General features: G+C 39.6%; 1 protein-coding gene across 2 annotated transcripts in view; it reads right to left on the bottom strand.

The window, feature by feature from the left end:
- Positions 1-13,422, bottom strand: part of myo3a (myosin IIIA) — a 70,870-nt gene that overhangs the window by 45,722 nt on the left and 11,726 nt on the right. For both annotated transcript variants that reach the window (XM_030756289.1, XM_030756290.1), the window contains exons 4-6: positions 9,975-10,079; positions 9,744-9,843; positions 3,224-3,300 (exon numbers count right to left, since the gene is read on the bottom strand). In XM_030756289.1, the coding sequence (XP_030612149.1) occupies positions 3,224-3,300; positions 9,744-9,843; positions 9,975-10,079 (282 nt within the window). The remainder of the gene's footprint in view (positions 1-3,223; positions 3,301-9,743; positions 9,844-9,974; positions 10,080-13,422) is intronic.

The following is a 13,422-nucleotide window of genomic DNA, read 5'->3' as shown; positions in this document are numbered from 1 at the left end:
ACACACACAAACATACACACAAAGAGTCTATCATCATTGTCCTGTGGGCAGTATGGTATGTGAATACATAGCCACACACACACATCGAACATTACTGTAAATCAGTAATTAGTTTTTCTAGGCCTCAAAAGGCAGCGTCTAACACACGCAGACAACACAAATCATTCACAGACAATCAATGACACACACTCCACAAAACCGCAGTACCGTCACTATTCTGTCGTGTTTCTACCAAACACACTTAATGAACACACAAAAAAAAATCAAAGTTAATTCATTCCTCGAGGAAACTTATTTGCAAAGCCATGATAAACTAAAATTATTTCTAAATAACACACAAATATAGATACACAACACAGCAACAACCACACACCGTTATTCTCAACAAGAAAGCTCATCTATAATGTATAACATCGCGCAGAGCCGATGCAGCTCACCTCCGACTCAAACTCAAATAACCAAATCTTCTTTAGAAGTAGACTTCATAAAAAGGCAATGCTCTATTATCCAGAAAGTCTACATTTAGAAAGAAGAAAGCTCTGCTCGGTCAAAGACTTCTTGTCTACTCAGTCCACTTGGGTAATGTCCTTTCTTAGAACTTTGTGGATAAATGTCTTAAACAAATGAGATTAAAATCCTTGAGCTTTAACGAGACCTTGTCATGCAGGACATATTCTGATCTTACATTTGCACAGCATGCAAACCTCATGTAAAACTGTCCATCTTGATTTAACAAATGAATCTGAAGGGTAATTTGCAGAGATCATGCATGCTGAGGGGTTTTTTTTAACTACCATTAGGTGCAGTGGTTACAAAAGGAAGCTGTGGTGCAGCAGAGTATAAGTTTACCATCTCACCCCTACGAAGCCTGCTAATGACTCTAATCTTGATCAGTGTTGAGGTTAAGCATGCAAATGGCTGGTTAACTGATTCCTCTACTTGTTGAGGGTTTCCAAAGGTGTCGCGGCTTCAAGTTCAGTGAAAAATAAATGAAAGGTGTCTGACTGAGAGGTCTAAACTGCATCTCCTAACATGCAGGTTATCTCCCTGTATGCTGCTAAATGCTGTTACTGCACTAGGTGCTGCTGAGCCTTCTTCATGATGTATCAGTTCACTGGACAGTCACGATGTCATCTGAAGTTTGTCCCCAACTCAACACAATCTGCTTTGTCTTGGAGTGTGCTGTGGGTTTGTTTTCCCTGTTTTATTCTGACATCCACTTAAATTCCTTACTTCTGCTTTAAAAACTCAAAATAATGCTTAATACGCATAAAAAAGAAAGTGTCACTTCATGTGAGGCAGAGTGTTTATTTCCAGCTATATTAATAACTAGACAGCATGCTGGGGAAAAAAAATCATGCATTAAACTCATCATGGACCATTTTTAAGAACCACACTGTTAGCAAAACTACTTACCCTTGGAGAGCCACAGTAAATCATTTGAACCCACAGCCATCAGGCTTTTCAGTTCTCATACAAACAGCAGATGAGCTATGTACACAGGCCTAGAGACCAGTTGGCAACCACTGGTCACCAGGGAAAAAACCACATGGTGACTGGTTGCTGGAGGTTGCTGGCAGTTGCTAGGTGAAATTGGTCTCAAAGAGGTACATGGTGCTGCACTGAAACCTCCCTGCATCTGCTTTGCTCACTAGCAACTTGCCGTGGTTGCCTGTGGTTTGCAAGGAAGACACAGACTTTGAGCAAACACTCACCAACTACTTGCTAAGCAGTAGTGAAACTGTGATGAGTGCAGCACAAACTGAAAATGGTGTTAAAGTCTCACTTAGAAGAACTGAAGCCTTTAGAAGTACAATGACATGTTTTGCATATAAGAGACTTATGGACTCCCTTGTTGATAATGCAGAGACGTATGGTGTTCCCTTAGCTAGGAGAGCTGATGTAGCTGATGAAGGGGGGCAGTATGAAAGTCAAAATATGAATGAGACAAGACCATGTGATACAGGACTTTTATGACCAATACCAATACAGATATTTGGTGATTTAAAAATACAGCTGATAATATCAGACCACTGACTAATCAGTCAGGTTCTAGTGATGTTCCATGATAAATGTTTCTCTCTTATACTTAACAACCTGGTTTCAAGTTCTATAATAATATCGTTTCAAAATGAACTTAGAAACAAAAGTGTCTTACGAGCTTGTCTTTTGGAAAGGTTGAGATGTCCTGCTACAAGTAGACAAGTCCCTAATTAGTTCAACCAATGCAGTGCATGTCCACATTAGCTGGATGCTGACATATTTACTGTGGGTTGTGTCTCAGACGAGTCTGTCATCTTTTAGTGAGATAAGCAGCTTTTGATTTTGAATGTTATGACATACATCATATCTAGTCCACAGCCTTGAGGACCAGAATCTACTGTATATATACAAAAAGGCCTTATTTACCTAGTAAATGTAACAGCTATCCAAAGTTTTCTTAACTTGTGAATACCCTAAAACTTTTTCTAAAATATTTGCTTATTCAACTTAAAAAAAAAAAAATCACCAATTTTGAAGTTGGGCTTTTTATTGTGCAGAAAAAACTTTCTTTTTTATTCCATGCAAGTGACAGCACTCGAGGCAATATATTGGACTTCACACTCTGGAGGGACAGAAGGTGTTACAGGAGCTTTTTTCAAATAAACAGTAGCACATCCTCAAGACCTGTAAACAGACTTTCATGTGCAAACTCTCACCTACCCACCACCACCACTGAACTCCTAACTTGGAAGCACTGTCAATGCACACTGGCAGCAGCAGCCAGCGATAACAGCATACATAAACTGCAGCTCAGTCCCTAACGTATAAGTGAAGCAAGAAATACATTTAGAAACAGCCTTTCAGTCAGGTGTCATGGAATGGGCCAGAACCCATGGAATGGGCCAGAACCCTGAGCTGAGAGCCCAGCTCACAGGACAAAGTCACATTAACTGGTTATAAAAAGAATAAAGAACAAACAGACATGACTGGTACAAAATGGCCTTTTTTTTGGACGCAGCTCCGTCTCTACAGAAGCTATACATACTGCCTGCGCACTCAGCCATGATCAGGCAGGAGATGAACGATGGATGCTGCCCATTCCACTTTTTCCGTGTACATTGTGTTTGACAGTGTTATCTCTTTGATGATTATTAACTGTGGCCCACTGGGATCTGCTCCAGGCTAATGTAGTGGAAAGAGACGAGGCTGCGGGAGCATTTATAGGCCACTTTTACTGTACCTCGGGAGCCATCCAGAACGGGGTTCCCACAGAGGTGTTCCTCCTCAGACGGGTATTTGTCAGCTGTGCGGAAACACCTGCAGGGTAGAAAACAAGACTCAGTCGAGATAGTTCAAAATATCTCAATAACATGTCTTTATTTCTACAGTGATCACACTGGCAGGTAAAAGTGATGATCCGTGAAAAGGGAAACAGTGAACAGTAAACAGCAGGACGTGGCTCAAACGATACAGAGCCGAATGGCTTTCGGAGCTTTTAATGATAGAGCTGTCGCTATAGTGACAAGGAGGAAAAAAACAAAACATGCTCACATAAACATCCGCAGTGCCTTTTTTCTTTATCCAAATGATAGACTGCTGTGAATTACAAATTCTTATTTGACTGCAAGTGATTTTGACATTTCAAGAACGACATTTGAATGAAATTCAACAGTGAACACACTCTGGTGGCAGGAGACGTTTCACCTCCTCTCAGAACAAGATGCATCTGAGTGATTTATTATCTTATGCCAGAGAGGGCCGAGTCACGTTACAGCAGGCGAGTCAGAGGCAGATAAATTCAGCAGAAATGGGACTGCAGAGAGAAAAAGAGGGCATGTGTGTCCTTACGTGTGCCTGTTAATGTGCCTGACAAGGAACATGCTGACCCACAATTGTGACTCCGGTCCAGTCCAGACGAATCAGTGTTATGCCACACTGTGTATCCCAGGGCAGGGTCTGCTGAAGCAGCCGGCCAGATCAAGAGCGGCAACCGGGACAAAAGCAAAGCCTCGAGACAAAAGCAGCAACCCACAAACAAAAGGTGATGTAGTGATGCAGCGCATGCTGCTGCAGAACCACGTCTCCATCTTGTGCTTCATGTTTTTATAAGAATGAGAGGCACACCGATTGTGTAAAATGTGTTTTAGCAGCCAGATGTGCAACGTAAAAGCTTTTAGGAGATGAAAGGGTAATCTGAGGAAATGTACCGGCAAAATATCCAGATGGTGAAATGCATAAAAATCTGCTCAAAACATCAAAAGCATGCAGACGGCACAATCCCAAACTAACAGAAACAAAGACATTTACACAACATAAATGTGTTTCCAACCGTGTCAGCAGCTTTATATTATAAAAGCCTGTTCTTTACACCCATTTAAATGCTGTTGCTGTTGATGCTTGGGGGTTAAAACCAAGGATGGAGAGAAATGCCGGGATACGCAGGGCAGGGAGATACAGGCACAAGGCTGACACTCACACACACACACACACACACACACACACACACACACACACAGGGACAGTCACATAAAACCACAAAAACACTAACATCACCCCACATTAGTGAGGACAAACTCAGAGTTTTACAGGGATTCAGACGTATATACAAACCTCCACGTGCCTGCTATGCATGTGAGGTATATCAGCGCAAGAGAGTACAGATACACAAAGAGCCCCCTATTAAAGCTCTCTCAACCCTCTGTTTCCACTACATTAGCCCGGAGTGGAGCCTGGTGGGCCACACTTAATAATCATCACAGAGATAATGCCGTCAATTAGAATATTCATGAGAGACCAATGAACGAACAGCTCTCCTCATTCTTCTGCTGCTCTTTTTTGGGTCCATCTTTTTGCTGTTTCTCTTTCTTTGCTGGCAGTGAGTCACTGCGGGGGCTTTATCTCTTCAGCTGCTCAGTGTAGCATGCGCCCCTCCACATGAAAAACCATTAATCCCAGCATGACGCAGAACCGAGGAAGCTCGAGTCGAGTCACTGCCGCCACCATTTTCGTCACCGCACGTTTGTTTCTCCTCCTTCGTGATGTCACAGACCTCATTCATGTTTCAGCTTTCAGCAATGTACAGATTGGCGAGCCAGAAGTCACAAAAGAAGTTGGAGCTATTTTTATGAAAGAGATTTCAGCCTGTGTACCTGTATACCTTTTGAATCCTGCTAAACGCGCTTTGGCAGCAGATTATAAGACAGGAGCTTTATCTGCTTTGTTTGATGCCACCTTTGTTTCAGGGGATGATGCAACATTTACTTTATGTCACTTTTTACCAGCTAGAAATTCACAGGGTCAGTCTAGAACAAGATTACAGACAATCTAGATGCTCAGTGTAATGGTACTTATTCATGTTAAAGATTAACAATAAAGCTACTACTCAAATGATCCTTTTGTCACCTGCAGTTCTTGTATTTTTAACTATCTGTTTTTTCAAGTATGGCTGTGCAACAACTGCCTGAACTCAGTTCACGTTGGAGATTATGGGAGACAAAAACAACTGCCCTCTGTTACATTGCTTCACATGAGTATGCAGCAAAATCTCAAACAAAACAGGAAATAGCTGTGAAAAAGAAACCATTTTTTTCATGTTCATGGACAAACTGTCACATTTTTTGTGACATATTAAAAAATAATATATTTTTTTATTATGACATGAACTTGACCCTCTGGTGTGAGCAGTAAAATGAGTCACTCTACCACCAACCCCCTCCACCCTTCAAATATGAACTTTTTGCCTTTTAAAGGAGGAAAATATTCTGTTGGTGTACATGAGCACAAATCAATACATATGACATAATATAAGACAGGAAAGACACACACACACACACACACACACACAAACTGTAAAGTTTGTGTCCAGAAAGATTAGAGGTTGTGAGACTGTGCTGGAGTATGATTACTAAATGCAAAACTGTGCTAAGGCCAGAAACAGAAGCTAACAATGAAAGGCCTTCAGATTAGTGAGGATCTATCAGCAACACAGCAAGCATTATGATTTACAGCAGAGACAGCCTCATGGAGATGGCCTTGTAGAATATTAGTGGAGGAAATGTTGCCAAGTTCTACAGTGGCCAGTAGATTTCTAAAGTCACCACTGGCACAGGAACGGGGAAGCTGTCAGATAGTGACAGGTGGCGTCATGACCCAACAGTGAACCCATGTAGTACACTGATGACATTAATAATTAGTCTCGTATTTCTAGTGTTCTATAGCAAGTGGAGCAAACTTTAATTGCTGGATAAAACCTGTTGTCTACAGCTACAGTGACTTCCACCTAAGCGTTTAGGTTTTTTTTTTAATATACATATACTTGGTAATGTCAGAAAGGCATAAAGGTATGAAAAAAGACACTCCACCCAAACCTAGTAGAAAGGCTATTACCATTTTTGCAGCTTTGTGGTGATACTTAAATATTGAAAGAAAGGATAAGATAGGGATATATGGCGATATATGGGCATGTGCAAGGTTTTAAGTTTTATTATTAAGTGATTATTAGTTGACAGCATTGCGAACTTAAGCTATTTTGAGTATACGTGTAACAAACAAAACTATGTCAATCCTTCCAATTCTATATAATAAGTTACAGGACAAATTAAAACTCTGATCTGCCAGGACACTGAGGAAAAGTCAGGAATAAGATCTCATCCAATGGGAACCATCCAGTAGATGCTGAGAGATTTCTGTCAGGACATTTGTGGCTCTACACCAGAAATCTTTCTTCTCTAGCATTCTGTTAATCTCACACTCAAGACAAACCCTATTTCTCCTTCTAATGCAACTTCCTTTAGCTCCTTTCCTAAATTCTTCCACATGCATTAGCTTTGAACAGTAAGCACACTTATAGTGTGAGCAGATAACAGACATACACAGTGGCAAATATTTACTGCAGAAGATAAGCTAACTGCGAAGGTGATCAGCGGCTCGTTGCTGTACAGTAATTTTTCTTATATCTCAAAGCGAATGCAGTAACAATTTACTGATGATAAAGTGTCATAACATTAAACACAATTACTTCCTATCAGGGTTTCATGATTTTAGCACTAAACATGGTGAACTGAAACCTGCTCTCTGGTCTAACTGGAAGTGTTTGTAGGTAATAAATTCTTTCCAGAGATACGGTATCCTTACTATCTGGGACATTCATTACAGGTTCAGCCAGAGAAACATCAAACACTTGATAAGATGTTCTTAAATAAGCAAGAGATGATATAACACACAAATAATAGCAGGATATTGTCGGAGATGCCAGGATTGCAATGACTTCAGATAAAAGCTTCAGACAATGTGTATGATACAGTATCTTCTCTGACAGTTTGTAGCCTTTTAATTTAGAGTGCTATATTTATAATAAATTAGTACATAAACATTAATGGATTTATATAGATAAACCCATAACCTGCTTAGACTAAGGTTAAAAGCTTTTCAATATAACTAAATTTCTTTAATTTTAAGGTGTGGGTGGGTGAAGCCCTTTTCTCTACACCATTATCTGTCTTTGTTGGGTCAGCACATTAACAATTTATTAGATCTGAATCAGGTGTTTGTGCAGTGTTTCTATTATACATGACCAAACCATCTCAGCCTCACCTCTCTGACTTCACCACCAAACTGCTCAACCTGAGCTGTCCCTCAGATGTACTCTAATCTTGTCCATCCTGGTCAGTCCCAAGGAAAATCTTAGTATCTTCAAATCTGGGCAACTCTGACTTTTTGTCAGTGATGCAACTAATTATAAATAACCAGATAAATAAATATATATAAAAGAAAAAAGTTTAAATCAGTCCAAATAGCCTCAGGAAAAAAGTGTTAATGAGTCTGTTGTTTTGAATAACCTGTAGAGGGCAAAAAATCAAGTAGGTGGCAGCAGGGCATCTGTAATTATATTTTTGGCTTCAATTCAATTCAGTTTAATTCATTTTTTTTTAAAAATAGTGCCAAATCACAACAACAGTTGCCTCAAGGCACTTATTTTGAAATTTACTGACAAATATTTAAATGCTGTTCTTAGCAGAGGAACTTTAAATCCCTTCAGTCTTATTATTAAGGTCACTTGTGATGGCTCAAGTCTGCTGTCTGTCCTATGGTTTGACAGCTTTTCATGACTGCCTGCTAACATGTTCATGTTCCTGCTCTTAGACACCAGATAGTTTCTGCTGAACATGGTTTTTCTTTCTTTCTTTCTTTCTTTCTTTCTTTCTTTCTTTCTTTCTTTCTTTCTTTCTTTCTTTCTTTCTTCTTTCTTTCTTTCTTTCTTTCTTTCTTTCTTTCTTTCTTTCTTTCTTTCTTTCTTTCTTTCTTTATTTTTTTCTTTCTTTATTTATTTCTTTCTTTCTTTCTTTCTTTCATAGAGGACATCATTTAAATCTCAAACCCCATGCCCATTGTGTTTGATTACAATTACTTAATTAGCGTGCAAAAGTCACGAGCCACCCGTCATTTCTTTATATTTTTTTAGGAAAATGGGAAATAGATGCAGCTATTTATTGAATGTTAGTGTGTTTTTCTATCCAGGTATGCTTTTACTGCATGTGCATTTGGGATCATGCTGACAGGTGTAAAATTACAAGGTGGATCAAAATCTGATGATACTTTTCTGCATTCATAATCCCATCAATTTTAATAAGATCCCAACACCACTGGGTGAAATGCAGCTCCAGACTATGACACAGCCTCCTCCCTGTTTTACAGATGACTGTAGACAGACAGTGCTGAACTATTACTCAAGGCCGCTTAAAAAAGAAAAAAATTAAGTCTGGCTCCTTGGAAGCAAAAATAAAGAAATGAGGGGTGGCTTAAGACTTTTGCACAGCACTGTACTTTCAATGACATGTTAAAACTGAAACCTTAAACAAGGCTCAGTAAGTTTAGTTTATGCGGTAAGCAATACTGTTGAGCAATATCTTATGTCTTATTCGCAACTGATATTTTGTAATCTAAATATTTTCTGTACTCATAAATAAAACACAAAAAGACTAAGAATACCAGATTCTAGGATTCTTATCATCAGAAGAGTCACATATTCTTATTTAATTATATTAATACTTATGTAACAGTTTTGGTTGCACAGTTTGAACATCTCTATCTTCTTCATCAGTAAACATCAAACAAACAATAAACAGGTGTTGCGAATCTCCGTGATAGCAACGCGAAGAGGAAGAAGCTGCTCTGGCGTCAACGGCTCGTTCAATATTGGCTACTTCAAATATCAAGTGATTCCATTAATACCCCCCCACCCTCTCGTCCTTCTTGTATAAAAGCTGTGCACTTTGCGCTTCATTGTTAGAAGAAGGCTTTTAAGAGAGGCCCACAATTAGCAGGAGTAAATGCAAACCTACACACAAATGGAGTGGGGGATTTTATTTGTAATGAAAACAGGCAGCTGTTTTTGTTGGGGGGGTGAGTGAGTCATCTCCTGAAAGTAGTCGAAATCACTTTGCCTATCCTGATCCTTGAGCCCAGGAGCTATGGCGAGCCTCATTTGGTTAAGAAAACCCAAAAGCAAATGAGTGAAATGATAGGGGTGAGCAGCAGCAGTGTCCTCTGCTGTCTGAGGCAAAATGGAAAAGTATAATCATCTGGCACTTTGTCAGGTTGTGTAAATGTATTCCAGCCTCTCAAGGAAACTAATTATCGTCACAGTTTATTTGTCAGACAGCTGAAGGTAATGGATTTGACCCTCTTCTCTTAAATAGAGTCATAAAGTGTTTTTCGCTGATCGGAGGAGGATAGCGCCAAAACTGGCAAACATTACACACCGAAGTCCACGAGTTTGATCCCTCCTTGCGTCGTCAGTAGGATGTTGTTGCCTTTGACGTCACGGTGGATGGTCTTGTTGATGTGCAGGTGTTGCAGGCCCTGTGAAAAGAAGAGGTTAACAGCTTCTGGTTTTTTTTCCCCCTGATAAACACCTGCCTGTGACCCCCCTACTCCCCACCGTTTATTCAGGGGTACACCATTGTCTCCCCCTCATGCATGCAGCAGCTTACCATGAGGGCCTCATGCAAGATGTAGGCAATAATGGGTTCATCCATTCTGTCTCCTCTCTTCAGCATGCCCTTGGCCAGATCTGTCACAGAGCCACCATTGCAGAGCTGCATCAGGGGGAAAAAAAAAAAAATCCACAAAGGAGAGGACAATGAGGGAAAACTCACCATGAGTCAGCACACACTCTGCTTATACAATATGCCAAACTCTGGGAGAGATATGCAGAATTTTCATGCGGCAAAACAGCACAGAGTGAAATGTTTTGATCATAAGATTTCACAGCAAGAAAAGGGGGATGCTGGAAGTAATTCTATCAATCTTTAGAGGCTTATCTTTCTCAGGCAGCTTAGTGGGAGAGAATGTACATTTTGTATGCAGGGTTTAATCTATGCGGTGATGACTAAGCGGGCTCAAATAAAGCAAATAATCTTATGTATTCAGACAAAGCCAAGATTTATATTAGAAATTATACACCATTTATGGGACATTCCTCACTGCGGCGGAACGGCCCAAAAAAAGACTTGTGTGTTTATAGGTGTTTTCTTGCAGTATACAGCATCTTGATACGGACTTCACTGTCAATAGCAATCCCTCCCGGAAAATTACAGAAAATTACCCAGTAGGTTGCCTTGGCAACAACAATAACCCTTAATTTGGGTCTTTCTTTGGGAGATGCCAGAGGTGCATGAAAAATAAAAAGCTCTACCATGTCAATCACAGGCGCTGGGGGGGGGGGGCTGGAAGTGAAGAGAAATGGCAGCTGTTTGCATATGAACACTGTTTGTAAACACAGAGGCTTTTATTCCGAATGGTAAAAGATATCATCTACACATGCATCATCCAACTTTTTATGAGCAATTTAGCATGCAAAAAAACATCCTTAGCATTTTCTGGTAGACAGGAAATTTGCATTATATGTTTTTATGCTGCACTGTTGTTCTTTAATTGTGTCGCTCATTTCCCGCACTTGTAACTTAAAAGTCAAATTAGCCTATAAACATGCAGCGGTGGGGTTACTGAAGACAATATACTAAAAAACATTGTTACAGTTTTTAATGCACATTTCAAATACTGTACGTGGAAGCTCACAATGAGGCTCGTAGTCTAATATTCATTTTCTCTGGGAAAGGGATGATGTGTTAATTTTAGGGTTACAAATACATATTATTGCAATTATTGACAGCTCTATTGATTTTATTGATTTCTTTAGTCTATAAAATGACTGAAGGACAAAGATAGTATCCTCAGATTGCTTGTTTTGTCCATCCAACAGTGTAAAGCATAATAAATATAAAAGATACTCTAATGGTAATTACATCAAATTGATAGATGCAGCAAATAATCCCATTAGGGAAGTTTTCCAAAGCAGTAAATTTCTGGAGCTTGGTAGAGCACGTGAACATGAAGCTATTGATTTATTGGTTCATCTACATTCCTATCCTCACTTACAGCTATAAACTGTAGTTAGTGGCCAAAAGAATAAGATTGTGAGGAGGAGACCATTTGTATAGCTGCTGCTCCTCTGCATCAGAAAAAAGCCAGTTGAGGTGGTTCTGACATCTGACTCAGACGCCTCCTGAGCCCCACCAGCTGAGGTATTTTGGGTTGGAGAGGGAGGTCTGGATATCTCTGCTTAGACTGCTGCCCCATGACCCCAACCCAGATAAGCAGCAAATAGATGGATGGGTGGTGTTTTAGCATTAAAAGCTTTTTTTTTTTTTTTTTAATGAGCTAGTTATTATTGTGTCTTGATGGATGCTCAGTAATGTAGGTAAGGCAATCCCAGAAAGCTGATTCTGTTCATCTGGATGCAGCGTTTCAGTGGGGAAAACATTTCATTGCTCATCCGAGACCAAAGAAGTCACAGAAAATGCAACATATAGATGAATAAAATCAATTTTCTGGGACAGTCATTATCTTATTTTAAAAAATACACAAGATGAAACCTTGAAATTTAAAAAAACCAAACAAGACAATGGCAAAACCATGTCAAAGGCCACTGGTGGAACTGGTGGAGCAGGGGCCCACACTGAAAAAGAGCAAAACAGCCACAAAAGACAAGGCTGCTTCTCTTTTGTGCATTTCGGTGTCTCTTTGTAGCAGTTTGTCTCTCTTTGCGGGAGCATTTCAGTGATTATTTAATACCGCAAATAAATTTTGTCTCTTGTTAGTAGTTTTCTGTTATGATCATTTCACTTTCCAGCCAGACATGTTAACCTCAAACAGAAATCCTAGCCCAAGGAGAGGATAGGACCTGGTCTGAAATCCTTGTAGCAATTCTTTGACCTTGACTACGCACTTGCATAAGTTTTCAGTGCTGTGCCTCGTCTCTGTTTTCTATCTGCCTATCAATCTACCTATTCATCAGGAGCGCAGAGGACTGTTGCAGGATGGATGGCATGTACCTCAGCTGCCACACAGGAAGCTTAATCACTTCTCCTCTCTGCTATCAGACATGCAGACAAACTGCAGTTAAGCAGAGAATACCGCAGAGGTTTTCACAGACAGCACAGCACTCTGACAATGAGCCGTCCCTGACGTCAGTCCACATCAGTGCTGCCATATCACCTGTCATCATTAAATTACACAGGGCAGATGAAGGAATCCATATTAATGAGAGGTCCGGTGTCCCGGATTTAGGCGAGCTAAATGTTAGTGCTCTCACCTTAGCCACAGTGACCACAAAGTGATGCCGGACATGTACATTAATTATTAGAGATGTGGTGAAAACCCAAATCTCTGCAGAGAGGAAATGATAGAAGAAACTTCATAGCTGATTTTATTTAATTGCTCAGTGGATTAAATGACATTTACTAACCTTTCTATGAGCTTGAGCAAAGATATTCAGATACCTCTAGATGAAGGTTTCTTTTCAGAGGCAGACAATTGTAACATTATTGTGTAAAAAAAAAAAAAATACTGACAAGAAAACTCAGCCTTTAATATAAATTATGACCCTTCATTTTAAACTACTCTATGTCCACTTTGGTTCACTTTAAATTGCTACACTGTCTTTGTACTTTAATGTTGAGCATTTCAACAAGTCATTGTGTTTCTTAGAATACTTACTCATTAAGTTTAGGTATCAAAAATAATTGCTAAGGTTTGAAGTACCAAGTAGTTCAGACAATAAAATTATCAAAATGTAAAGAGTTCAGTTTAGGCACTAAAAACTACTTGTTAAGGTGTAACCACCAAAACTTTATAGAGTGTGTACTAAAAACTACTTGATTCAGCTTTGGGCACCAAAACGTGAATATTTAGGTTTAGGCACTAAAAATGCTTGGTTAGGACTAGGCAACAAAAACTACTTAGTTAGGTTTACGTACTAAAAACTATCTTCTTAAGTTTAAACACCAAAAACTACTGGGTTAGATATAATCATCACAAAGACTACCTGGTCAGGTCTAGGCACAAAAAATTGACTTGTTGAAACTTAACCACAAGTTT

This window comes from Archocentrus centrarchus, chromosome 20 (assembly GCF_007364275.1).
Source record: "Archocentrus centrarchus isolate MPI-CPG fArcCen1 chromosome 20, fArcCen1, whole genome shotgun sequence".
NCBI lineage: Eukaryota > Metazoa > Chordata > Actinopteri > Cichliformes > Cichlidae > Archocentrus > Archocentrus centrarchus.
Note: the sequence above shows the minus strand (reverse complement) of the source record. Positions and strands in the feature narration are given on the sequence as shown.